General features: G+C 43.4%; 1 protein-coding gene across 4 annotated transcripts in view; it reads left to right on the top strand.

The window, feature by feature from the left end:
• Window positions 1-25,043, top strand: part of MED13L (mediator complex subunit 13L) — a 284,850-nt gene that overhangs the window by 245,034 nt on the left and 14,773 nt on the right. For all 4 annotated transcript variants that reach the window (XR_007514943.1, XR_007514942.1, XM_049866379.1 and 1 more), the window contains exons 16-27: window positions 206-411; window positions 3,863-4,800; window positions 8,379-8,558; window positions 9,367-9,590; window positions 11,755-11,947; window positions 12,621-13,038; window positions 13,653-13,872; window positions 15,211-15,399; window positions 19,035-19,258; window positions 19,411-19,553; window positions 22,424-22,582; window positions 23,907-24,083. Coding sequence is in view for 2 of the 4 variants with exons in the window: in XM_049866379.1 (XP_049722336.1) it covers window positions 206-411; window positions 3,863-4,800; window positions 8,379-8,558; window positions 9,367-9,590; window positions 11,755-11,947; window positions 12,621-13,038; window positions 13,653-13,872; window positions 15,211-15,399; window positions 19,035-19,258; window positions 19,411-19,553; window positions 22,424-22,582; window positions 23,907-24,083 (3,271 nt within the window). In the remaining 2 variants the exon portion in view is untranslated. The remainder of the gene's footprint in view (window positions 1-205; window positions 412-3,862; window positions 4,801-8,378; window positions 8,559-9,366; window positions 9,591-11,754; window positions 11,948-12,620; window positions 13,039-13,652; window positions 13,873-15,210; window positions 15,400-19,034; window positions 19,259-19,410; window positions 19,554-22,423; window positions 22,583-23,906; window positions 24,084-25,043) is intronic.

Raw genomic sequence — 25,043 nt, 5'->3', positions numbered from 1 at the left:
ATATTGAATATAGTATGTTTATAATTTTGACTTTTTTCTTTTTTACTGATTAGGTAAGAGAAATACTGAATTATAATCTTTGTTGTTATTTTTTTACAGTAACACTACGTGCCTGAATTGTTAAGTTCCTTAAGGGTACCTTAATCGTTTTGCAAAAAATAAACAGCTTACCAGCATTAACACTGAGCCTGCTTTGTCGTCACAGGACTTTTCATATGTGCACAGAGTTCCAGCCTTCCAGCCTTTCGTGGGATCCTCCATGTTTGCTCCACTGAAGATGCTGCCGAGCCAGTGCCTGCTACCTCTGAAGATGCCCGATGCCTGTCTCTTCCGGCCTTCGTGGGCAGTTCCCCCTAAAATCGAACACCTGCCCATGCCGCCTGCAGCCACTTTCATTAGAGATGGTTACAAGTACGTACAGGGCTGTGTCAGGTCGCTTGCAGTATCTAATGTGATTCTTATCTCAACTAATTGTTAAAAAAAAAAAAAAATGACAGTAGCATAGCTTTTGAAACTTTCTTGTACTGCCAGTTCATGTTTTTGTGTGCATTATTTTGTGCTGAAAATGCGCCCTTTTTTTCCCCAGCTGAATTTCATATGCTTTGAAGAATTAAGGTTAGGTATGGAGAACCAGACGTCCACGCTTGTTCAGTGTGAATTCTGCGTCTGCCACAGAATCAGGCACTTGCTGGGAGTTGGCGATGCAGACCCTTCCTTTTTGGGGTAGGGGGGTGGTGGTGGTCAGCACTTCATTTGATGTAAAGAGATGATCGCAGACATGCCTCCTTCCAGGCGTTTTAAAATGAAGTACTAACGTAGCTAGTTCTCTTTTGCTGAATCCACGTCGTATAAGCAAGCAGCAATAGAAAGGGGATAAGGTTTTGAAGAAGGAAAACAAGGTTTTGTTTTGTTTTTTTGGTCTCTGGGACATATTTCATACTGTCCAAGAACACAGTACTGGTATCAACAGTGTACAGTCAGTTTTCCCTATGGTTAATAATTTCTTAAAAGTAATTGAAATGCTATAAAACAAAAGGCCACAAACTCGAATTTCTCTCAGGGCCAGGTAAGCACTATATGTGGGTGAAATAGGGTTAAAGAAAAGACCAGGCACCCCTGATGCTCAGTCATGGTGGGGGGCAGTAGGGCTAGTGGGGTCTGTGAGGGCCTGCAGAGGGCGTGCCCCAACTAAAGGGACGTTTGTACTCAGCTGTAGCAAGTTGTTGTCAGGCAGGCGTATGGGTTTGGTGTGGTTAGAGCTTTCTGTTTTGAGGGAGTCTGGAAATCTGGATTTTTATGTAAGTTTTCCTTTCTTAAAATGTTGGCAATTAATTCAGAGGTAAACTTGAGCAAGAAATAAGACAAATTTATGATCCAGTTCCAGTCTGTGAGCTACATGTTTATACTGCAGTGTTGTTGATTTCGACTCATGGTGACCAGTGTGACAGAGTAGAACTGCCCCATAGAGTTTTCTAGGCTGTGGTCTTTATGGGAGTAGATTGCCAGGTCTTTCTCCCCCAGAGCTGCTGTGTTCAAACCACCATCCTTTTGGTTCGCAGCCAAGCGCTTAACCATTGAGCCACCAGGGCTCCTTACATGTTTGTAATCTATTATGAAACCATCTTTGTGAACTCAGCTCTGTGCTTATGTATGGAAAGCCATGCCAGGTGACAAACTGACAGGCAGTATGAAAGAGTCCTAGAGTTAGAAGGTCCTGTGACATTGTTATAGGACTCAAATTTCCATTCCTTTCCCCCTTTTTGGTTTATTTCACGTATGAGCTTAAATATTCCATTTTACCTGAGTCTTCCCTTCTTTAAGATGGACCTTGCCTCCCACACAGGACTTTGGAAAGACTCCAACACTAACACTTGTGGAAGTACTGTGGAAAGAGTAAGTCCCCGACAATATGGCAGGTGTAGTCAGAAGCACTGTAAGCTAGGAGCGCCTGGGTGTTTACTGCTGCTGTGCTCCACTTCACTCCAGCTGCTAAGTGGACGCTGGTAACCACCACTAGGGGCACCAGCACAAGGGCTGGCGAATACGGCCACACACGCACGCGTGGGGCCACGGCTTTAGGAATCTACTCAGCAGGCCCTGGTTGTCACGTGCAGCCTGTTGCTGTATGGTAATTTAAATAATTTAGGTCATTGTTTAGATCTCTTAAACCCACCCTTTGCCATCCCAAAGATTCTTTGTATCCCAGACCAGCAATGTCAGGTAGAACTTTCTGTGGTGACGGAAGTGTTTATATCTTTCCCGTCCAGCATGGCCACTGCAAGTCTCTGGTTGTAGCTGTTGAACATACTCAGTTCATTTTTATTGAGTGGGAAAAAAATCAGGCTACTATGTAAGATAAACTATTCTTACTACCTAGGGAGCAATTTAATTATGTAAGTTTTCAGTTAGTAGTCCTGCTTCCTTTTCTGATCTGAATGGCATAATTTTAGGATTTCATTGAATAGAAAAATTTAAAAGGAGTCCAATTAGAGTAGAGATGATTATTGCATACTTATTATTTTGGTCTCTGAGAGAGCAGTGATTGCGAATCAAGGTTTCTGGGTCATTTTTTATCTGTATTCAGAAATGCCACCGTGTCTCGAATTGAAAACTTCTTTACAGTGTCTGATTTGGATCTTCAGGCTGGTAGTTTAGGCATGGCTAATTAAAAATCACAAGAAAATTATTTGAAGAGTCATTGCTTTATGACATTCTTCTTTCAAGTTATATGTGAATGAATATGTAGTCCATTGGCGGAGGATCAGTTTAAGCACCATAAAAATATATATCAAAAGAGCCTTAGGAACAACAACAAAAAAAAAGAATCCGTATTCTTTTGATACTTCTTAGTGGAAGAACAGGCTTATAATGCTGCTTTACACGTTCATCTAAGAATGTATGCCAAAAAACATTTTTACAGTAGTAAAGCAGCAGAACATTGCAGACACTGTTTTGTGTTTGTTCCAAAGGGAAGCCACTGCTTATGAGAAGAGAGATAACATCAGCCAGTTAGTCCCTGGGAGCTAAAAAGAATGTGCTATAGGTATTTTATAGGTAATGCCTAGCACGGTGGAAAATAAAAAATGAACTAGAAATGCCCACCACCCCACAGGGGTCTCTTAGAAGCTGGAGACCATGATGTGACGTGTATACTTTAGTGCAACCACCTAATTCATTCTGGGGCCTCTTAGCAGGATGTGCAGTATTCGTACTGACTGTAGTGTGGCACTGGCAAAAGGCTCACCAAAAGTAGACTTCCCTCATGGTCACTCATTACTATAAAAATTCAAGCCCAAATAGGATTGTATTTTGAAAATTAGAAAAAAGTTAAATGTTCATGTGTGTTTGATTTTCACTACTTTAGGATCGTCTGTGGATTATAGCCTCAGGGAACAAGTATACTGGCAGACTTTAAATTTCAAAAAATGAAAATGTAATTGCATATTAGATGGAAATTTAATCTTAGGGTCTTCTAGCTAATTTAGCATCTGAACTCACGTGTTGAAGTTCCATTTAGAAGTTACAGCTTTTAGAAATTACAGTGACCAAATCCAGCAACATGTTTTCTTGTAAAAAATAGGAACCGTTTCCTCAAAAAGTTAAGACGAGGATTGCTTAAGTGTGGTCTAAGTAGAAGGAACATGCTGTACTGGGTTATGTTAGCATTAGTATCCTCGGTACCTTGCTTCTTGCGTCTCCACTTACTGCCCTGATCCCTTTGGATTCTTTTTTAAGAGAAAGCTGACCACACCAGGTGATAAGGCACATGAAGGCTCAGGAATGCACAGTGTGGTTGGGGGACTGTGGATGCGTCCAGATCTGTGAAAGATGCCTCTCACCTGTGCTCTTCTCTTTGTTGCAGTAATGTGCCTAGTGTCGGGAGCCTGGCAGACCCAGACTATCTGAACACACCACAGATGAACACGCCAGTGACGCTTAACAGTGCTGCCCCAGCCAGCAACAGTGGGGCAGGAGTCTTGCCATCTCCAGCAACCCCTCGCTTCTCTGTCCCCACACCACGAACCCCCAGGACCCCAAGAACTCCCAGAGGTGGGGGCACTGCCAGTGGTCAAGGGTCTGTGAAATATGACAGCACCGACCAGGGGTCACCAGCCTCCACGCCCTCTACTACCCGGCCCCTTAACTCTGTGGAGCCTGCCACCATGCAGCCAATTCCCGAAGCCCACAGTCTCTATGTCACCTTGATTCTCTCCGACTCTGTGATGAATATCTTTAAAGACAGAAACTTTGACAGCTGTTGCATCTGCGCCTGCAACATGAACATCAAAGGGGCGGACGTCGGGCTGTACATCCCCGATTCATCCAACGAGGACCAGTACCGCTGCACCTGTGGGTTTAGCGCGATCATGAATCGCAAGCTTGGCTACAACTCGGGACTCTTCCTCGAAGATGAGCTGGATATTTTTGGGAAGAATTCTGATATTGGTCAGGCTGCGGAGAGGCGCTTAATGCTGTGTCAGCCTGCCTTCCTCCCTCAGCTGGAAGGGGCCCGAAAACCCCAGGAGCCACCTATCAGCCTTCTCCTCCTCCTGCAGAACCAACACACACAGCCTTTTGCTTCCCTGAGTTTCCTGGACTACATTTCCTCTAACAGTCGCCAGACTCTGCCCTGTGTGAGCTGGAGCTACGACCGGGTGCAAGCCGACAACAATGATTACTGGACGGAGTGCTTCACCGCGCTGGAGCAGGGCCGGCAGTATGTGGACAACCCCACGGGTGGCAAAGTGGACGAGGCTCTGGTCAGAAGTGCCACTGCACACTCGTGGCCTCATAGCAACGGTGGGTTTTCCAGAATGCACGTTGGCCTGGAAAATTACCTTGGTGAAATGACAGAAGTTTTCTTTATGTTGTTACCTGACCAAACTTTTAAATTTCCTTTCTTCAAGACACAGAACAAAAGTGAGCACTCTATTGATTTCAACCTAATTTAAGAACTGGGGGAAAGGTTTCAGGTTGAAACCCCTTTGAAGAGAAACATCATTGAAAACTTTCTCTTATATTAATTTGTAAGTAGGCAGCCTGTATGGGAATCCTGTGATTTCCAAGCATCCAAGTCACTGGGAGAAAGAAATTGATAATCTGCACACCTTCACATATTTAAATCTGCTCCTTGGTCAAGGTCAAGCTCCCATGATACTTCTTCCATGAAGCCTCACACCCATTTACAAAGTGGTCTCTCCTTCCCTTGGTTTCCCAGTGTTTTGTGTTTCTTATAACACTGATCACCTTTTACCTTGTATTGTGGTTACTGGGGCCCATCACCAGCTCTTCTATTATTAAAACCTCCAGTTGACAAACATTTTTGGAGTTGGGCTCTGAGAGTGCCACGCACCTTGCCCTTCCCTTATTCACTCAGTATCCATACTGGGATGTAGCCAGGGGGCTATAGGGTGCCTGCTAGACAAGGTCCTGCCCTCATGAAAGTGGACAGACATCAAGTAATCACACCAATAAGTGTATCATTGCAACCACTGTGAGCGATTGGGTGGGGGAACCGCCCTACTCTGGAGGTCATGAAAGACTTCCTTGAGGAAGTAGTAATGTTTGCTCTGAGTCCTCAGTGATGAGTAAAAATGAACTGGGTAGAGAGGACAGGGAGCAAGAAATTGTGTCCCAGTTAGAAGTGGGCTATGTGAGGGCTCAGAGTTATGTGGGGCTTGGGGCCTTCGAGGAATTGAAAGGAGGCTAGAAGCCAGCAGGGGCTAAATTATGAATAGTCTTTTGAGACAGGCTGGGGCTTGGGTCTCCGTCCCAAGAGCAACAAAAAAGTCATTGAAGGTTTTTAAGAAGAGGTACTGGCATCAGATTTGTGTAGTTAAAAAAGAATAAAATCTACTCTGTCCAGACATAATACAGGGTGTGGATCTGGGGAGACGAGGAGGTTATTGCAGTAGACCAAATGTGAGCAGTAGCTTGGCTCACGGCTCTCGTAGTGACATGGAGAAGAAGTGGAAGCGTTCACGAGATGTTTCTGAGGTTTCGTGGCAGGACTTGGTAAAGGATTGAGCACCTGGGACAATAAGGGAGAGTGAGATGTTACGGATGACCCCTAGGTTTGCCACCTGTATACCTGGATAGGTCCTGGTACAATTCAGAGGTGGCAATGCAGGAGAAAGACCAGGTCTGGGAGAAAGTTCATAAACTGAGTTTTGATTGTGTTGGAAATGTGGAAGTTTTATAGATGCCTTGTGAGCTAGCTGGGTAGAGAGGCCAGGTGCTACACTGGGACAGCATGAGCCTGGAGCTCAGGGCGTGTGGAGAACTGAGGTCAGGGTGCAGGCAGGACCACTGAGGAGGAACACGGGGAACAAGAAGAGAGAAGGCCTAGGCCAGAGCCTGGCTGAATCCTGACGAGAGAAGCACAAGGCCTCTAAAGGAGGCAGAGAAGGAAGAGCCACAGAACGTTCTGTCTTGGAAGCCATGACGGAGTGTTGTAGGAGAGAGGGGGAGTGGTCAGCAGGCAGTAAAAGGCAGCTGAGGTGTGACGATGAGGAGTAGCAGTGCCTTGTGACTGCAGTGAGAGCTGTTTCTGTAGAGCGGTGGGCACAGAGACCAGACCACAGGGGTACAGGAAAGGGACACGGACCCTGCTTCTGAATCACTCTGAGGCCTGTAGGGGAGAAGGTTAGTAAGCTCCTTAAATAATAAAAAAAGTATGTCCAGAGGACAGAGGTCAGTGGAGTAGGGAGTGATCCATAGGCCAAGCAAGGAAGGCTTCACGGAGGTGGTGACCCTTCAGGAAGCATGAAGGTTTCTCCTCATCTCTCTTACTGCTTAGGATCAAGCACAGTGCCTTACACGTAGCAGGCCTTAATGTTTCTTGAATGAGTTTATGAATTAGAGAAAATGTCCTCTTTCCTCTAAGGAGATGTGGGTGATGAGCTTGGGTGGTTATGATGGGTGGTTTCTTTTCCATGGTCATGAGCTTCAGACAGAAAAGTAATCTGTGTGGACGGACCAGTAGTGTCATCTTTGGAACTGAAGAATAGCACGTTTTACTTCAGGGAAGGACTGGGTTTCAAAGGTACATGAATGAGGTGGGAAGCCAGTCTTAAACTGTACCCCTTCAACACAAACACACACTCTACATTCACGTTCACAAAGAACTATGCCTGCTTTGATTTTTCTTGAACCTGAGGTTCTCTTGGTCTGTCATTTTTTCATTTTCAACAGAGGCATGGGTACAAGTACCTTACTTTTTTCTTTGCTATAAGAAACAAAAAACACGAGCTTGAAGATAATAAAGGTAACTGGCACGCTGCTCGTCCCAGGCAGGCAGTAGGTAGGGCCCATGGAGGAGTGTCTGCAGGGCAGCCACTCCTGGGCTCCAGCAAGTGGAGGCTGTGTAGGAACATGAGTCTCAGCTCCAGGGGTGCTACATCGCCCAGCTTCCCAGGAAGAAACTAGAAAGCCAGATTTGTATATGAAACTTTCCAGAGCAATTTGTTCCAAAAAAAAAAGTCCAACATCTCTGTGGGCCACCAGTTTGCAACCTGTTTTTTATTGATTTAGGGACACACCTATAATTGACTTAAGAACCCTTCCGCACACTAGATTGCCGGTTTAGTTGGTAGGTACGTCTTAGATTTCCATCACGGCCCCTTCCCGTATCAGCTAGGAAAGTAAGAGCAAGGAAAGGTCTTCAGGACCCAGCTGTGTGGGTTGATGGTGGATCACCTCAGGCTCTTCCCTAAGACCGTTCTGAGACTCTATGAGCAGCATGGACCCACGGCCCTGGAAAAACATACACATATGTAAATGCAGAGACACACAGTTTCAAAGTCCAGGTGAAGAACCCCTCCCCAGGTGGAATATTTGCTTTTAAACCATGAGAGCTACCTTCCCCCAGACACAGGCGGCTCTCAGGCCCGCACCTGCCTCGCCACATTGCCACGCGCTTAGGGCTGCCTTGGCGTCGTCCTTCTCTCTGTGTGTTTTTTGTTTTTGTGGAAATCTTTTACATTAAGAGCATTTTCTCAAGTTTTTAAAAGCTTCTGTTTAAGCTCCTTTTCCCCCTCATATAATCAAAATATTGATACTTGTACATGAAGGTAATAATGGTAATTAAGAAACTTTCACAGCTCTTATGAAAAGCTCTAGAAGCAGGTTTATATGAGACTGAAAAATCAGACACCCAGTTTCCCACTTTAAAGCAGTACTGCCGTTAAATTATTTTTATCCAGAGCAACCCATTTCCCCTTGGATTATTTTCAATAGTAGTTTCTCTCATTTAGCAGAAGGGTATCTTTCCTCTTGGCTCCTAAGCCAAGCCCACAGCCCTTTGTCATGGACTGTAACTGAAGGCAAATAGAGGAAGGTGAACTTTGATGGATTGTTTCTTTTCATCTCTGTTCTAGTGCTGGACATCAGTATGCTCTCTTCCCAAGACGTGGTCCGCATGCTGCTGTCCCTGCAGCCCTTCCTCCAGGATGCCATCCAGAAGAAGCGCACGGGCAGGACCTGGGAGAACATCCAGCACGTGCAGGGGCCGCTCACCTGGCAGCAGTTCCACAAAATGGCGGGACGGGGAACCTACGGTAGACCGCCTTCCTGCTTTAAACTCCTCCTGACTTCCGCTCACTGGAGAGCAGCTTTAGTTTCCCTCAAATCCTTGCTTCACTGGCAAAACGCATTTGTTTTCTTCATGCCTATTAAGTTTTATGAGATGCCCTGGTGGTACAGCGGTTAAGCGCTCGGCGGCTAGCCGGAAGGTCGGCAGTTTGAACCCACAAGCTGCTCCTCGGGAGAAAGATGTGGCAGTCTGCTTCCGTAAAGATTACAGCCTTGAAAGCCCTATGGGGCAGTTCTACTCTGGGTCCTATAGGGTTGCTACGTGTCGGAATCTGAGTCAACTGTGACGGGTTATTAAGTTTTCTAATCTCTTTGTTTTTCTAAAGTCACTTGTGGAGTCAGGTTTTCTGAACATCCTTGGCATAATCAAGGTCAGTGAGAAAATCTTCCCTAAGAGCATATGTATTAGATCCTCCCCATATTCCTGATCCTCCTCACATCTGGGAAGGACTTCTGTACTGGTTCTGGTTGCTTCTTCATGGTCAGGTTCATCATAGTGATCTTAAATGAAACGAAGTAGTGCTGACTGGAAAGCTAACTTGAACTTGTTGTGGTCTGTCTTCTGATCTTATTGTTCTGACTCATTTCATTGAAGTTATTTATCAGGCTGCATTTTATTAGAATATTTGAAAAAATGTTTCTAAGAGTATCATGCAAATATGCAGGGAAATTTCTGATGCCAGAATTAAGACCAAGGCACCAGGAACATCTAAATTGTCCAGGTCGTGGGAAATAGGCCCTCAAGCACCCTGCTAAATGCAGTGTTGTGTTTAGGTTCGGAAGAATCTCCTGAGCCGCTGCCCATCCCCACTCTGCTGGTGGGCTGTGACAAGGACTTCCTCACCATCTCGCCATTCTCCTTGCCATTTTGGGAGAGGCTGCTGTTGGACCCATATGGGGGCCACCGTGATGTTGCCTATATTGTGGTGTGTCCAGAAAATGAGGCCTTGCTCGAAGGAGCCAAAACTTTCTTCAGGGACTTGAGCGCTGTGTATGAGGTAAGAAAGATATTATGAAAATCATTTTTATGACGTGAATTCTCTGATGGTTTCTAATTATGACCAAATTTGAAAGAGCAAATGTCTTCAGAGTAGATGCCCAAGAAAATTGGCAAATAGTTGTAGGATGAAGAAAAGAATTGGCACATTTTTCCAGAAGTAAATTGCTTTCCCATCTTGGTGTTATATTTTGTTAGATTTCAAAGACTTTTCTCTAATCCAGCCTCACCACACATCTTCAAATCCCATCGGCTCTTTTTTCCCCATTTGTGTGCTCAAAGTTTAAGAGTATTGCTCACCAGGGTAGAGTGGCTATTTAGAAGATGATCGTTACAAAAACTCTCCCTCTCTCCCTTTTTTTGGGTGAGGGGCCAGTTCCTGACCTTGAAATGAATCAGGTCTCTGTGATTTTTTAAAAATTTAATTTTGTTGTTGAGAAAATATCCACAGCAGAACATACACCAGTTCAACAGTTTCTCCATGTCCAATTCAGTGACATTGGTTACAGTCTTCGAGTTGTGCAGCCATTCTCACCTTCCTTTTCTGAATTGTTCCTCCCCCATTAACATAAACTCATTGCCCCCTAAGGTTCCTATTTGATTTTTTCTAGTTACTGTCATCAGTTTGATCCCATGTGGGTAGTTCTTAAAAAAGATGACAATGCCCAAGAAAGACATTCTTTGTTGTGATATTTCATTTAACACTGTATTCATCTTAATACTAAAATTTTGAAACAGTAATTATAATAATTAAAAACCAGGTAAATAATTTTATATCTTTAATCTTTAGGTATATAAATTCTTACTGCTTTCAAAAAGTTGGAATCATGTTTGTCTTTGAAGAGTAATTGCCACGTTTCTTCTGCTAAAGTACATGTACACTAAGTTCTTTCGACACTTCTAATGTCCTTACATTTGGCAAGATTAAAGGGAGTTAGTATTTTTTAAGTACTTAGAACTGTCACAGGCAGATCGTAAGTGTTAGAAAAGTGTGTGGTAAAAGTCAGAAGCTAAGTTGGATTTCAAAAATATTGCAGAACAGGACATTCACTCTTCATCAGTGAGTAAACTATCTAAGTGGTAAACCTGTGTTTTGCCACAAACTCCCGACGAGATACTAATGTGTGATATCGTGGTATCAGTTAAGCCCCTGAAGGAACCTTTGGAGACTAATTTCTGAACAGAGTTTGGTCCATGAATGCATACTAAAATTATAATTAACTCAACACAGAAAACTTGTTGAAGCGATTTTAAAAGCCTAGTCATTCCCTCAATCAAGCCTTCAACACAAGCTACAGAATATACAGGGATTGCAGATTTTGTACAAGATGCAGGCTCTCTTTTCAACAGCTTTGCTACAATTGCTCACTTGGCAGTAATTCATACCTGCTTAAGAAGAGTGGACACTAGAGAATTTTGTAGGGCCTTGATAAGCCTTCAGTTCGTCCACTCAGTAAGGGAGAATGATATGTCCTTTCCTGCTGGTGAACAGGTAGTTAAGTAGCTTACCTTTTGCAGGTACATTATATTAATTCTCTGCTGTACACACCCATTTTTTTTTTTTGTACGCACCCATTTAGTGTCCTGGAGATTAACAGCCGAACCTTGTTGTCCTGAAACAACTGTTTACTTAGAAGAAGCGATAAGCATGTTCCCTGCTTTAGCAGGCCTTGCTACTGGTGATCTCCACATGTCTGCATCAGTGAAACAGATGGCCCATAAAATGTTAATGTTATCTTATGGGAAAACATTATGAGGAGGGATTACTTAAGAGGTTTTAGTGGACATATGTCTCAGTCAGCCTTGGTAGCAGAAATCTGGTTACGGCTTTATTTGACATTAGCAATCAGGTAGTGCTCAGCAGGCTCTTGCCATGCAGGAAAAATGGACTAGGGTGAAGTAACACCTCATTTCTTTTTTTTTTTCCAAGGCTTAGTCCAAGGTTTGGAAAGACAGATAGCAATTTCAGGGTATGTTACAACGGCCAGAAAGGGCCGGCTTATAATGTTGGGTTTTTTTGTTTGTTTGTTTTTGCGTGTGACAAAACGAAAAGAAAAAGGAAATGGTTCTGTGTTTGTGGTAAAGACTCTCCCTTGCTAAGTGTACGTACTGGACAGGACAGGACTGGACCCTGTGGTAAACGATGATCTCGTCTGTGGTCACAGATGTGTAGGCTTGGGCAGCACAAACCCATCTGCAAAGTGCTCCGAGATGGGATCATGCGTGTGGGGAAAACCGTGGCGCAGAAGCTGACCGAGGAGCTCGTGAGCGAGTGGTTCAGCCAGCCCTGGGGCAGCGAGGAGAATGACAATCATTCCAGACTCAAACTGTACGCGCAAGTTTGCCGCCATCACCTAGGTAAACGCACGTTTGTCCATCAGAGTAGGGTTTGAGAAATAAAACAACACATTTCCTCTTTTCCTAGCTGGTTGTGATACAACATTAGGTTTCTTTTGCCTCCAGTAATGTTCTGCATTTATTTATTAGGTTCAATTTTTGTGTTTTGGATTGTTAAATATTATCATGTAGACATACATTCTTTTAAAAACTATTGAAAGTTGCTTGAAGAAGTCATATCTAATTTACTCCACCTGTTGAAATTTAGCAGTATGTCTTGGTATTAACGGTTGAATTTTAACCCAGTTCTCAAGAGAATTTTGGAAGTTTGTAAAGCCGTATACACAGAGGAGCACAGCGCAGCATCATGGCTGTAGACTGTGTACGGCCTCCTATTTGTCACTGAAGGCATATGGAATCAATCTGAACGGAGAATGTTACAGATGATTAATTCTCTCTTCCAATAGAACTCTTCTCCAGAATGTATCATAAATCGCTCCCTGTTCACTTCCCTGTTTGCATAATGTACAAGCGTACTTACTTGTTCAGTTGTGGAGCTAGCGTTCTGAGCAACGTAATTGTAGTACTGCAGCCTGAAGCCATACTTTTTTTTTAAGTGAGCATTCTAAATTTCCGATTCAGCCTGACACCGCCACAGACATCACTGATGTCACCTCTGTGCATGTCCTTTCAGCACCTTATTTAGCCGCTCTGCAGCTCGATAGCAGCCTGCTGATACCACCTAAGTACCAGAGCCCACCAGCAGCAGCACAGGGACAGGCTACACCTGGGAACGCTGGGCCTTTAGCTTCAAATTCAGGATCAGCAGCGCCCCCAGCTGGCAGCGCATTTAATCCCACCACCAACGGTAGTTCTGCGAACCCTGCAGCAAGCAGCTCCGCACCTGGCTCCTCTATGCCACCGGTCTCGTCCTCATCCTCTGCCCCTGGCATCAACCAGATAAACACTACCTCTTCTTCGGGATTCAGTGGTAGTGTTGGCGGGCAGAACCCCAGCAGTTCTGCAGACAGAACGCAAGGGAACATCAGCTGTGGGGGAGACGCTGAGCCTGGGCAGAGCTCCTCTCAGGCCTCACAGGATGGACAAGAGAGGTACGTTACTCACTGATTAAAGCACGTGGCTTCAGCACAGACTCCTCTGTGCTCTTGTTCTGCTCACCTGTCCTCCCCTTGGCCTCACTAGTCTCTAAATCCAGTAATACTCTAGTTCTTTTCTTCCCAAAAGGACAGCCATCAATGTCCAGCTACGGTCTTAAGGAATGTGCGACTTTTGGTATGATAGCCAAAACCAAACCAAACCCGTAGCCATCGAGTCGATCGGAGTAGAACTGCTGCATGGGGTTTCCAAGGAGTAGCTGGGGATTCAAACTGCTGACCTTTTGGTTAGCAGCTGCCCTCTTAACCGGTGTGCCACCAGGGCTATCTGGTGTGATAACTTACTGTAAAACATCTCTGTAGAATATACCCACAGAAAAGAAAGAGGGGGTTGAATAAGAGACCTCCCATTGTAGAGGACTATATTGTCATTCATTTCCCATCTGTCCTTGGTGCTAACTGGCTCACTTTACCTTCACTTGGATAATATGATACATGTCAGTTACATTTAATCTGTAGTCATGGCCCAGGGAGCCAGTGTGTTCTAGGACTGGTTTATTTTCTTTAACTTCTTTTTATTTGGTGCATCTCACAAATGCCTCTGTCCCCAGTGTTACAGAAAGGGAGAGAATAGGCATCCCCACGGAAGCTGACTCCGCAGACAGCCAAGCCTACCCTCCGGCTGTCGTCATTTACATGGTGGACCCATTCACCTACACCTCTGAGGAAGACTCCACTTCTGGAAACTTTTGGCTGTTGAGCCTGATGCGCTGCTACACAGAGATGCTGGATAACTTACCCGAGCATATGAGGAACTCTTTCATTCTCCAGGTAGCTATTTCCAAGTTTATTCTTGCTTTTTTAATTTCGTTTTGCTATAGGTGAAAGTTTATAGCACAAATTAGTTTCATTAAAAAATCTGTATACAAATGGTTTTGTGGCATTGGTTGCAGTCCCCACGATGTTGTCTTTATTGTTGTTTTTACGAATGTGAATAAAGGCTCATGCTTACAAATTTTTTCTGTAAGTATCAGAAAATATAAAAGATTCATAATTCCACCTTCTATATTGCCATGATTATCAGGTGGTTTCCAGCCTTACAGCTGAGATCGTATTTTCAATATATAGTCTTTTTTTTCTAACTTCATTCATGAACACTTTTCCTTGTTACTTTAAATTCTTACAGCTTTTTGACGACTGAATATTTTCCACATTTAACCATGTCTAGAAAGTTATTTAATTTGCTTCCACTTTGCACTATTATAAATAGTCGTAGTAAAAACCTTTACTTATAATCTTCCAAAATTCAGTTCATTTCTTGAAGTGGATTCTTATATGTAGATACTGCTAAATTCCTTTCCAAAAAGGTTCTGCTGCGTTACGTTACTTTCTGCCATGAGTGGGCATTTCCTTTTTCACTGCACCATTGCCAGCTTTCTAGTAGCATAATTTAAAATATTTTATGATTTAGTAGGTAAAAGGTGATGCTTTAGGTTTTGGTGTTTTATTTAATATCACTTTAACTAAAGCTGGAGCCCTGGTGGTACAGTGGTTTATAGCTCAGCTGCTAACCGAAAGGTTGGCAGTTCGAATCCACCAACTGCTCCTTCAAAACCCTATGGGGCAGTTCTTCTCTGTCCTATAGGGTCGGTATGAGTCAGAATTGACGCAATGACAGTGGGTTTGGGTTTCTTCTTTTTGGTTAACTAAACTAAAGCTATGTTTTAGAAGTAAAAGCTTGGAATTAAAGTTGTCAGAATTGGCCACTGATCGTCATTGCTTTGAAGCTTGCATCACAGACGCGATCAGACAGTAACTCCAGGGATGCGATGCACGGTGCATACACATGATAAAAATGAGAAACGTGTTAAAATGCACCTGTTTAAAACTCTGGGTCTTGGCGACAATACATTGAGAAATCTTTCTTCAAATGGGAACGTGGTAATTTCTAAATGACACTATAACTTGATGAACATCATGTACCTCTTCTTAAATTTCGGGTGACATCTGGAATATAACATTTTATGTCACTGGGAGGAATTAGGATTGAATGGTACTGTGTTTGGCGTGTACGTATTTAACGCTAAGGTTTAAGTGGAGAATTCGTGCCCTTTCACGTTCCATCACACTAGACTTCTGTTTCTAGTTGCCTTCCTGTTTGTGCCTTAGATTGTGCCTTGCCAGTACATGCTGCAGACAATGAAGGACGAGCAAGTTTTCTACATTCAGTACTTGAAGTCCATGGCATTTTCCGTGTACTGCCAGTGCAGGCGACCGCTGCCCACACAGATCCACATTAAATCCCTCACGGGTTTCGGGCCTGCAGCCAGCATTGAGATGACCCTCAAGAACCCGGAGGTGGGTGTTGGCAGGGCTGAAATGTGGGGAAAAAAGAAAAAAAATTCAAGCAGGGAATTGTATCTAATCCAGAGGTTGGCCAGTTAAAACAGAGGAGATAATTATCTGAATTTTGAAAGTTTTTAAGAACCTAGGCAAGTAAGCTCTTGCTATATAGTACCCGAGGCAGCAATATACTTACCGCTTTTAATTACGAATGCTTGACTTTCCCAAATTTGTCTTGTTCTTTATTTTCTGAAAGTAACCTGTGTCTTCCCTTCCCTCCCAGCTCTGGTTTACATGCTGACACTGCAGTTGGGCCTGTGTCTGTCTGGCATCAGCCCGTGTTTTCCAGCACAGGCCCCTAAGGAGAGCTGCCTTCTCCTCTCTCTGTCTTTGTGCGTCTGCGAATAAATTACAGTTTTTTCCTGTGTTTTCTCCTCTATTTAAACATAAGCCTATTTTCCACAGATAACATACCTCTAGGAGAACTGAAACACCAAAGCAAAAAAAATTTTTAATCAAAAGTTTTACACTTTATTTTACTGGTCACCTTATGTTGAGAATACGCATACAGTAATGATCAGAATTTTCAAAAACCAGTTCCAGCAGCTTTATTGCATGACAAGATTGCCCATTAATACAAGCCAGCAAACAGCTCTTTGTTGCAAGAGAGCTTCTTAAAAACACAACTGCTGATTTTACTTGGTGAGGTGAGATTCTCTGGGGGACTCTCTAAAATGGCTACCCCTTCTGTAAATAAGAGCTAGGGAGTGACTGCTGATGCGGTAGGTAACAGTGAGTCTGCTGTGACTCGGTTCAGGTCAGCTTGGCCCCAAGAGAGAAAGCTGCTTTGCTTAGCTTATGACCTACATTCACTTGGAGGAATATATAAAATTTCTGTCTTGACAGCTTTAGGTTAGTTTACCCTTTGAGTTTGAATATTTCCGTTGTGTGAGCAGTTTGTTTTCTCTATTAGCCTTTTATAGACTTAGAAAAAACAGTTGTCTCTACCTGCTTCTTCTTTTGTGTCCAGAAATGAATTATTGCCTTGCTTTATAAACTCAGAATCTTTCAGTTCTCTATTTCTTTGTGGTTATTCTGTAGTTCAGATGCAGTCATTCCTTGATACTTTGGTAAGAAGTGATCACAATTTCAAATACCGATAATGAAGTTATAGTAAACTGGCAGAACGACATCAGGAACTCATGAGCTGAGTGAGGCTTAGATTAAAACAAATGGCAAAGAGATGTCAAGTAATGTGCTCCCCGCCCCCCTCTGCTTTGGAAAAGGAAGAGAGAAATAAATCACTTTATGAAAAACAGAAACGTCTGTCCCTGAGCCTGCAGCTAGGGTGTCGTGCGTTCAGCAGATGCAGCCGAGCGCCTGCCACGTGCCAGGCACTGTTGTAGGAGCTAAGGATGCAGCGGGGACAAACAGTCATGTCCCTGCTTCTTCCATGGAATTCTGATTCTCTGGGGTGGGGCAGTGTCTTGTGCAAGCGGATTCCCACAGAAGAAAAAACGTTTGAGTATTTATCATTCAGGTTTTAGAAGAAACCCTATTGCTGACATCAGTTGTGCTTTTCCGAGAACATCCAGCATCTGAAAAATACAGTTCAGGAAATACTGCTTTACACAGAACTTTTCAGAAACATCTGGATTCTTTTTTTTTTTTTTTCTAATAACGGTTTTATTGGGATATAATTCACATCCCATAGTGTTCACCTTTTTAAAGTGTCCAGTTCAGTGGTTTGAGTATATTCACAGAGTTGTGCAACCATCACCATGATCTAACTTTTAGAACGTTTTCATCGACCCGGAAAGAAATTCCATACCCGTTGGCAGTCAGTCTTCATTCTCCCCTCCCCCCAGGCCCTGGCAACCACTGAACCTACTTCCTGTCTTTTTTGGTTGGCCTCTTCTGGACATTTCATTTAAACAGAACCATGCGATACGTCCAATGCCTGACTTCGTTCACTTAGCATGAGGTTCCCAAGGTTCATTCATGTAGCGTGCATCAGCACTTCACTCCATTTTATAGCTGAGAAATACTTCATTATACCGGTGTACCTTCATTGTTTATCCATTCACCACTGGACGGACCTGTAGGTTGTTCCTACTATTTCGCTACAATGGATAACGCTGCTGTGAACACTCCTGTTCAGGTTTTTGTGTGGACATGTGTTTTCAATTCTCTTAACCTAGCAGTGAATTGTTGGGTTGCATGGAGAGTGAGTAGATTGATACTAGATTAGCTTTTAGCAAGTCATTAAATATCTCTGGACCTGAGTTTTGTGTCCCTAAAATGAAACAATTAGATTGGCTGCAACGTCTCTCTTAGCTTTAACGTTTTGTAATTCTGTCACTACTATGTCTTTTGCTATGTAGTTTAGGAGTCGGCAGCTATGGTTTTGGGCTTAATCTGGCCCGAAGCCTGTATTTGTATAGCCAGCAGGCTAAGAAAAATATGCACGAGACCCACAAAGTCTGAAGTACTTACTGTTTGACCCTTTACAGAAAGTTTGCTGACCCCTGCTGTAGTTTATTAAACATTTAAATGTGTATGATAGCTATAAACAAAGATGACAATTAAAATCTGTCACGGTGTATCTAAACCATTTCTCTTAGGTAACAGCTAACACTTTGATTTCTTACATCGTGTGTGTGTGTATGTATATATATGCCTATATGTATAGGTACAAATGTGTGTGTATGTATACGTATGCATAATGTATATACTGAGAAGTACAGCTTGATAAATCTTCAGGAAGTAAAAATATCATGTAATCAGCACAGGAAACAAAAACAACCCCCTATCCAGAAGCCCCTTCTCAGCCACGCCAAGGTAATCACTCCTCTGACTTCTAACAACACAATTTGGCCAGGTTTTTAACTTTATATAAATTGAATCATATTGTTTATACACTCTTGTATGTCTGGTTTCTTTCACTCAGCATTGAAATTCATCCATTTTGTCGCTTGTAGTTGTAGTTTGTTGATTGTCTTTGCTGTTTAATATTCCAGTTGTGTGACTGTACCCTGATTTAGAACCCATTTTACTGTTGATGAGTACTGAGGTTATTTCCAGTTTGGAGCTATTGTATTACTATTGTGAGTCTTCTTGTCCCTGTCTGTCAGCAGACAGAGGCATCTCATTGGGTGTTAGGGCAAGCACTTGTTCAGCTTTAGCAGCTACTGCCAAACACTCTTCTAATGGGATCGTGCCAGTTTACGTTCTCACCAGCAGTGTGTGGAAGTGCTAGCTGCTCCGCATTTGCACCAGCATTTGGTGTTTCCCACCTTTTTCAACTTTGGATACTCGGGTGGATGAGCCGTGATATCTCATTGTGGTTTTAATTTCCATTTTCCTAATGACTACTGAAGGTGGGCTAATTTACTTTCTAAAATAGTAATTTCTTTTAATAAGGAAATATTGACTTGATAGGGTTGCCCAGCTTATATCACTTACACAGTACTCGTTTTCATTCCATATATATATATATATATATATATATATATATATAAACTGGAGAGAGGGGGGAAACAGTCTATTGTCATTACTCGCTGTTGGTTTTACTCAGTGCTGTCTGGGTTTGGTTGTAAACATTATGTTGGATGTCCTCGTGTTGATACTGATTTTGTTTTTGATTTCAGCGGCCCAGCCCAATCCAGCTTTACTCCCCTCCTTTTATACTGGCCCCAATCAAAGACAAGCAGACGGAGCTGGGAGAGACGTTTGGTGAGGCAAGCCAGAAATACAATGTGCTCTTTGTGGGCTATTGTCTGTCTCACGATCAGCGCTGGCTTTTGGCTTCCTGCACTGACCTCCATGGGGAATTATTAGAGACCTGCATTGTAAATATTGCTCTACCAAACAGGTGAGGAGCCTCGGTGTTCGTGGTGTATGTCAGTCCATGCTGCATCTAGCTTTCCTGTCTAAATGCAGCGGGTACAGTGTGGGTGGGGTTTGGAATTGTCTTTTTAAGCGATAACTGACTCACTTGGGGACCTCTCCTCCATGTCTCTTTAGATCACGGAGGAGTAAAGTATCTGCACGTAAAATTGGACTACAGAAGCTATGGGAATGGTGCGTAGGGATTGTCCAAATGACATCTCTACCCTGGAGAGTTGTAATTGGGCGGCTTGGACGTCTGGGCCACGGGGAGCTTAAAGGTGAGAGATTTCTGAAACAGAATGTACCAGAAACAAAGGGAAAGGCTGAGCCAATCCCATTAATTGCTCTAAGAGAGAAAATTTAAAAGCTGGTAGAAGGACTAAGTCAATTATATTTTCTGATGCTTTTATATGTACATGTACGTCAGTGGTTTTCAAACTTTTCTCTAGCAACAGATTGATGCAAATAAAATTTTAACTATTGAACCCAACATATAAAACAGTAAGAGTATTTTTTTAAACATAAAATACTCAATAAAACAAGTTTAACATTTATTTATATATATTTAATCAGTGAGGAGAACTAGTTTTAATACAAAAATTTTGTATCAGAGATTATGGTAGTTGAAGCCATACAAAAACGCCTGCAATTTATTTCTGGTGCTTTTTTGTTTCTTTTTGCAGTTGGTGCTGTTGATTTTTATATTTTCCTTATTTTGATTTGGTGGTACCATCACAAGAGAACTGTGATTCCCAAGGCTGAGGAGTTACAGATAAGAACAGACTTTCTTCACCTTGCCCCTGGCTGGCATCCTTCAGTCTGAAAGCCTGAGAAAGAGGAGAGGTTTTTTTTTTAAGCTGAATTCCCAAAAATCTCTTACCAACTGCTTATATTCTGTACCCTAACAGTCGGTCAGGCACTAAAGCTCACTGTAACAGAACCCGAGCGACCACCGCAGCTGTGTGCGCCTGCCTGGGCACTGGGCCCAGCGCACTTCCATCCTGGTGCAGCTACGCGTACAGTCTGACGTGAGCAGGGTGAACAGGCCTCCATTTTTAAAGCCTTATTAATTAATGGCACGTTTGTAAGAAGTTCAATATGTGCACAGAGTTGGCAGACTTTTTTCCTAAGGTCTGAACAGAAACAGGGCTCATCTCCCGAATTAGCTTGGTGGTTTTCAGAACACAAGTACATTAGAGCAGCGTAGCTCGTTGTGAAGGCCACAGAGTAAATACCCAGCTTTTCAGGTTATAGGGTCACTGTTGCAGCTACTCAGCTCTGGGCTTACAACATCAAAGCAGCCATAGACTAGACAGTACCTCACCAAATGGGTGTGGCTGTGTGCCAATAAAAACAGGGAATGGGAAGGATCTGGCCCTCTGACTGTAGTTTGCCAGCCCCTGCGTGAGATGTGCAAATTATTTCTTTACAAGAAATTCCCATCAGGTATTTGGCCAGAAACCAGTCTTCATACCTATACCTGTCATCACAACAAATGCCTAAGAGTCATTTTTTTAGGGCTTAACAGCAGTTTATACAAATATTATATATATAGTTAGGCATCTGTCTGTACACTTTTTTTTTTTTTTTTTTAGTAATAGTTCTGTAGACCAATAGAAAATATCCTCTTCTCAATTTTTAAAGAACATCATACTGATAATGAATCTTGTATCAGCAGCCTGGAGGTCTAACACATTAGGGGATGCCTCATTTCATTTCTGTCAGAATTCCTATCTTTCTCCCAGCCTGCTTTTTAGTCAATCTTATTTCTTAAAGGCTTTGGGCTATTCTTAACCCTTAGGGAAATTGAGAATATAATAGACAAGAAGAGAGGGGGAATAAAAATGTGGTCTAGTAGTCTCATCACTCGGTGTTCTGGACAATTACGAAGGCCATCGCCTTCCCTTTGGGGGCGCTGAGGTCTGTACCACATTGCATCTCTGTGGGATGGTATCTGATACAAGCCTTCAGAGTCAGCCGTGTGAATTTCTGTTATCTCCGACATGTGTGTAATAAAATACTCAACGCCGCCTTTCATTTGGTCTGAAATATGGAGCTCACTGCTGTTTGGTTTTCTAACATGTTCTTCATGTTCCTGGCTACTCTTATTTCAGCCACTTCAGTTTGAGGTTTGTTAATTAGCCACTTCAGTTTGAGGTTTGTTAGGAATATGAAAACCTTTTTTTCTTTCACCTGGTCCCTAAAGGAGGAAAGAGCTTGTTTGGGGGAAAAAAAAAAGGAGGTAAAAAGCGTTTCGTGGCGTGGCCTTCCCCCAGTGGGACGCGGCATGGCAGCGCTTTCCCGCTGCAGGAGTCCCACCTCCCTTGTGTGTGTTAGAAACCCTGGTGGCGCAGTGGATAAGAGCTACGGCTGCTAACCAAAAGGTCGGCTGTTCAAATCCACCAGGTGCCCCTTGGAAGTCCTGTGGGGCAGGTCTACTCTGTCCTATAGGGTCGCTATGAATTGAAATTGACTTGATGGCAGTGGGTTTGGTTTTTGTATGTGTGTGTGTGTGTGTGTGTGTGTGTGTTAAATAGGAAGGTGAAAAGAACAGACAAAAGAGCTTTCCCTTTCTGGAGTAACATAACCCCTCCTCAGTTTTCTGATTACACAGAGTGCTTTTGTTTGGAGGCAACAAAGAAAAATTGCGCCACCTTTTTTATCTGTACGATTAGTGTGGCACCATTTGGAGCACACTCTCCCCCGCACAACCCCGGACGAGCTCTTTAGGGGGCTGTAAGATCTGTTCCTTCCCTGGAAATAGCCAGTCTGTAGCAGTCGACAAGCTGGACGCCAGCCCCCAGGTGTGCTCTGCTCCAAGGAAAATGCCTATGGGAGTGAGAGAGCAGGCCTGGAGGAGGAGGAAGTGTCGAACCACTAAGGCTGGTATCATCGTCTCTGCTGGACTCGCACAGGTCATTTCAGACATGTCTTCTGTCTACAGAATAGCAGGCCTTTGTTTATTAATGAGGTGGCCTAGAGCTCAAACAACATTTTCCTCCTAGTAGGGGAACCTGCGTAAAGCATTTTCCCATTAGGGCCCCATCGTGGGAAATTTCAGTTACCAGGCAAAGGTGGGTAGAGAGCTCAAACCTCACATCAGTCTGAATTTCTGAAGATCGTGTGTGACCTTGATATTTGATTTCAGATTGGAGTATCCTCCTTGGAGAATGTTCACTACAGACAATCAGCAAACAGCTCAAGGATGTGTGCCGGATGTGTGGGATCTCGGCCGCTGACTCTCCTTCTATCCTTAGTGCCTGCCTGGTTGCTATGGAGCCTCAAGGCTCCTTCGTCGTGATGCCAGGTAAGTCTCATGTCAGGTCAGTCCATCCAAACTCCAGGCCACAGACAAGTGTTGAGGATATCTTTATTATATTATTATCTTTATAAGAGAAGATTGCAGCTTGGGCTCAAAAATAGAAACCATTTGATCCTCTTCCAAAGAGAGTGGTTATGAGTTTATTGTCCTTGTAGATCATAGTTTGGGACAGAAACCGTGAGCTGTGGGTATAACTGAGAGCTCTCAGAGTCATGGCAAATGATCTGACCTCAGCTTGTTGTTAGTGTAGAAGATCAGCACCCTTCCAGAAACTTCTGAAGTGGGTACCAGCACAATACATAGTTGAATATCCTTGTGAAGACAAGTATTTGACCATCTCCAAGCAGCCTCAAGAGGATATTTAGAGTCTCTGTGACACAGTTGAGGACGGATGGTGAGGCGAGTAGGGCTACAGCGTTAGTGGCGCCGGGCGCACGGTCAGCTCTCGATAAACAGAAGTGCCAGCGTGTGGGTAACCACAACATTGTGGCCACAGAATTAAAAAAAAAAAAAAATTTTACTGGTTTTAAAAAAAACAAACCAGCCACTAAGCAATTTTATTATTTTGAAACTAAGCAATTTTATATCTTTCTAACTGCTTTTACCGTCCAGATATTTCTTTGGTCTATTCAGAGACCCCATCCGCTCATTCCTCATAGAAGTCAAGTGTGGCGGTATGGAAATGGGGTTCCTTGCCAGCGACCCAGTGAGAGAGCGACTCTGTACAGGCCTGCTCCTCAGACCTTAGGTTGGGTCAGCTGTGTGCACCACCTGGACAGATGACATAAGCTCTCTGTGCCATTCTCATCCGTAAAGCGGGGTACGCTTCCTGCCTTGAGGTGGCTGTGATGATTTAGCAGGTAACAGGAATCAGGGGTTGAGCACAGATTTTGGCCTGTGATACACAAAGTGTGAACAGTTATTTATTGAAGTTTTTAACAATTATTAATTGAATTAATGCTTTCAGAGAACAGTAATTTATAAATGATGAGCAACCATAGGAGGGAAGAAGGTAGGGGATTTACTTTTGGAAATAGTTCTTATGTAAGTAATAAGAACATACTTGGTGGACTTGATCCAGTTTTGTCATGATCTTCCCAGTATCAAATGAGGCTTGGTTCTCATAGCCCTGAGTCAGCTTCTTTAAAGATATTTAAATAATTTGGCTCAACTTTAAATGAGTATCTGTCATTGACAGTTGTGTCAGAGACCTATCGCTGCAGACTATGCCCTCTTACAACTTCATTTTCGGGGTTAATCACTGCTGCATACCAAGAGGACTTGACATGACATGATTCCTTTTTTGAAGACGCTGTCACCATGGGCTCCGTTTTCGGCCGGAGTACCGCGCTGAACATGCAGTCGGCTCAGCTCAGCACACCTCAGGACGCCTCCTGCACGCACATCCTGGTGTTCCCAACGTCGTCGACCATCCAGGTGGCTCCAGCCAACTACCCCAATGAAGATGGGTTTAGCCCCAACAACGGTGAGGGAAGGCCCCGTGTGAACAGAGCTCACCTTCCTCCACGTGGAGCCATGGAGCTAGAGCGTGGGGCCCCAGGCTGCTGCAGCTTCTCTGTGCTGTCATAAACAGGAAATAGGAACAGGGGTTGGAAAGGTTGAGTTTTTTTTTTTGTTTTGAAGATTTAATTTCAGTCTGCACTGTTACGAAGACCCGATAGATACTTTCCTCTCTTGGGCAATTGACTTTCTCTTATTTTTCACTAAAGGCAAAAAATAACCCTCTCCTCCCTGGTGGTGTCGTACACGCGGGTGTCACTCTTTCAGTAAATCCTTGTTAATCTGACTTGAAGTGCATGAACACTACTAGGCGACAGCTAGCCACTGGGAATCAAATCCACTGTAAAGCAGCTCCCCATTAGATCATCCTTAACGGACTTTTTGGCTCTGAGTAGCTGTAAGGCATTTGTTAAGAAATGGTTATTTATACACAGTAGAACGTGCAGTATTATGCAGCTATTTCATTGCTTTTGAAAAATTTTAACAGCTGCCAGCATTTACCCATATTAAGTGGGGGAGGAGAAAGGCTACCACATTTTATATGTAGCCTGATCACAACAAAACAGCACATACATGAGAAAACCGTGACAAAAATGTCCACTTACTAATCCGTAACGAAGAGTTTCACAACTTTGGTTAGTAAGTAAGCACAAGTAAGCCCATGCTTACCTTGCTCACAGGGTAATCTGTCCTGTCAGGGATTGTAACTTTGAAAGGAGGCTTTGATTCTGTAGGAAGGTGCTGTGGGGTTGGGAGAGATGCCAGACATACCTAGAAGCAGAGTCTCTGATGTGGTGAAAAAATGTGCAATTACTCAGTGCAGATGGTCCGGTAAGCAAGGCCCTGTGCTCACGCTGCCCGTTGGATAATCCGCCCCTGGTTACGGGTAGTTGTTATCCCTCTTTATACTTTTCTCTCTCCAGTT

This window comes from Elephas maximus, chromosome 22 (assembly GCF_024166365.1).
Source record: "Elephas maximus indicus isolate mEleMax1 chromosome 22, mEleMax1 primary haplotype, whole genome shotgun sequence".
NCBI lineage: Eukaryota > Metazoa > Chordata > Mammalia > Proboscidea > Elephantidae > Elephas > Elephas maximus.
The sequence above is the reverse complement of the archived record's forward strand: the minus strand, read 5'-3'. Positions and strand labels throughout refer to the sequence as shown.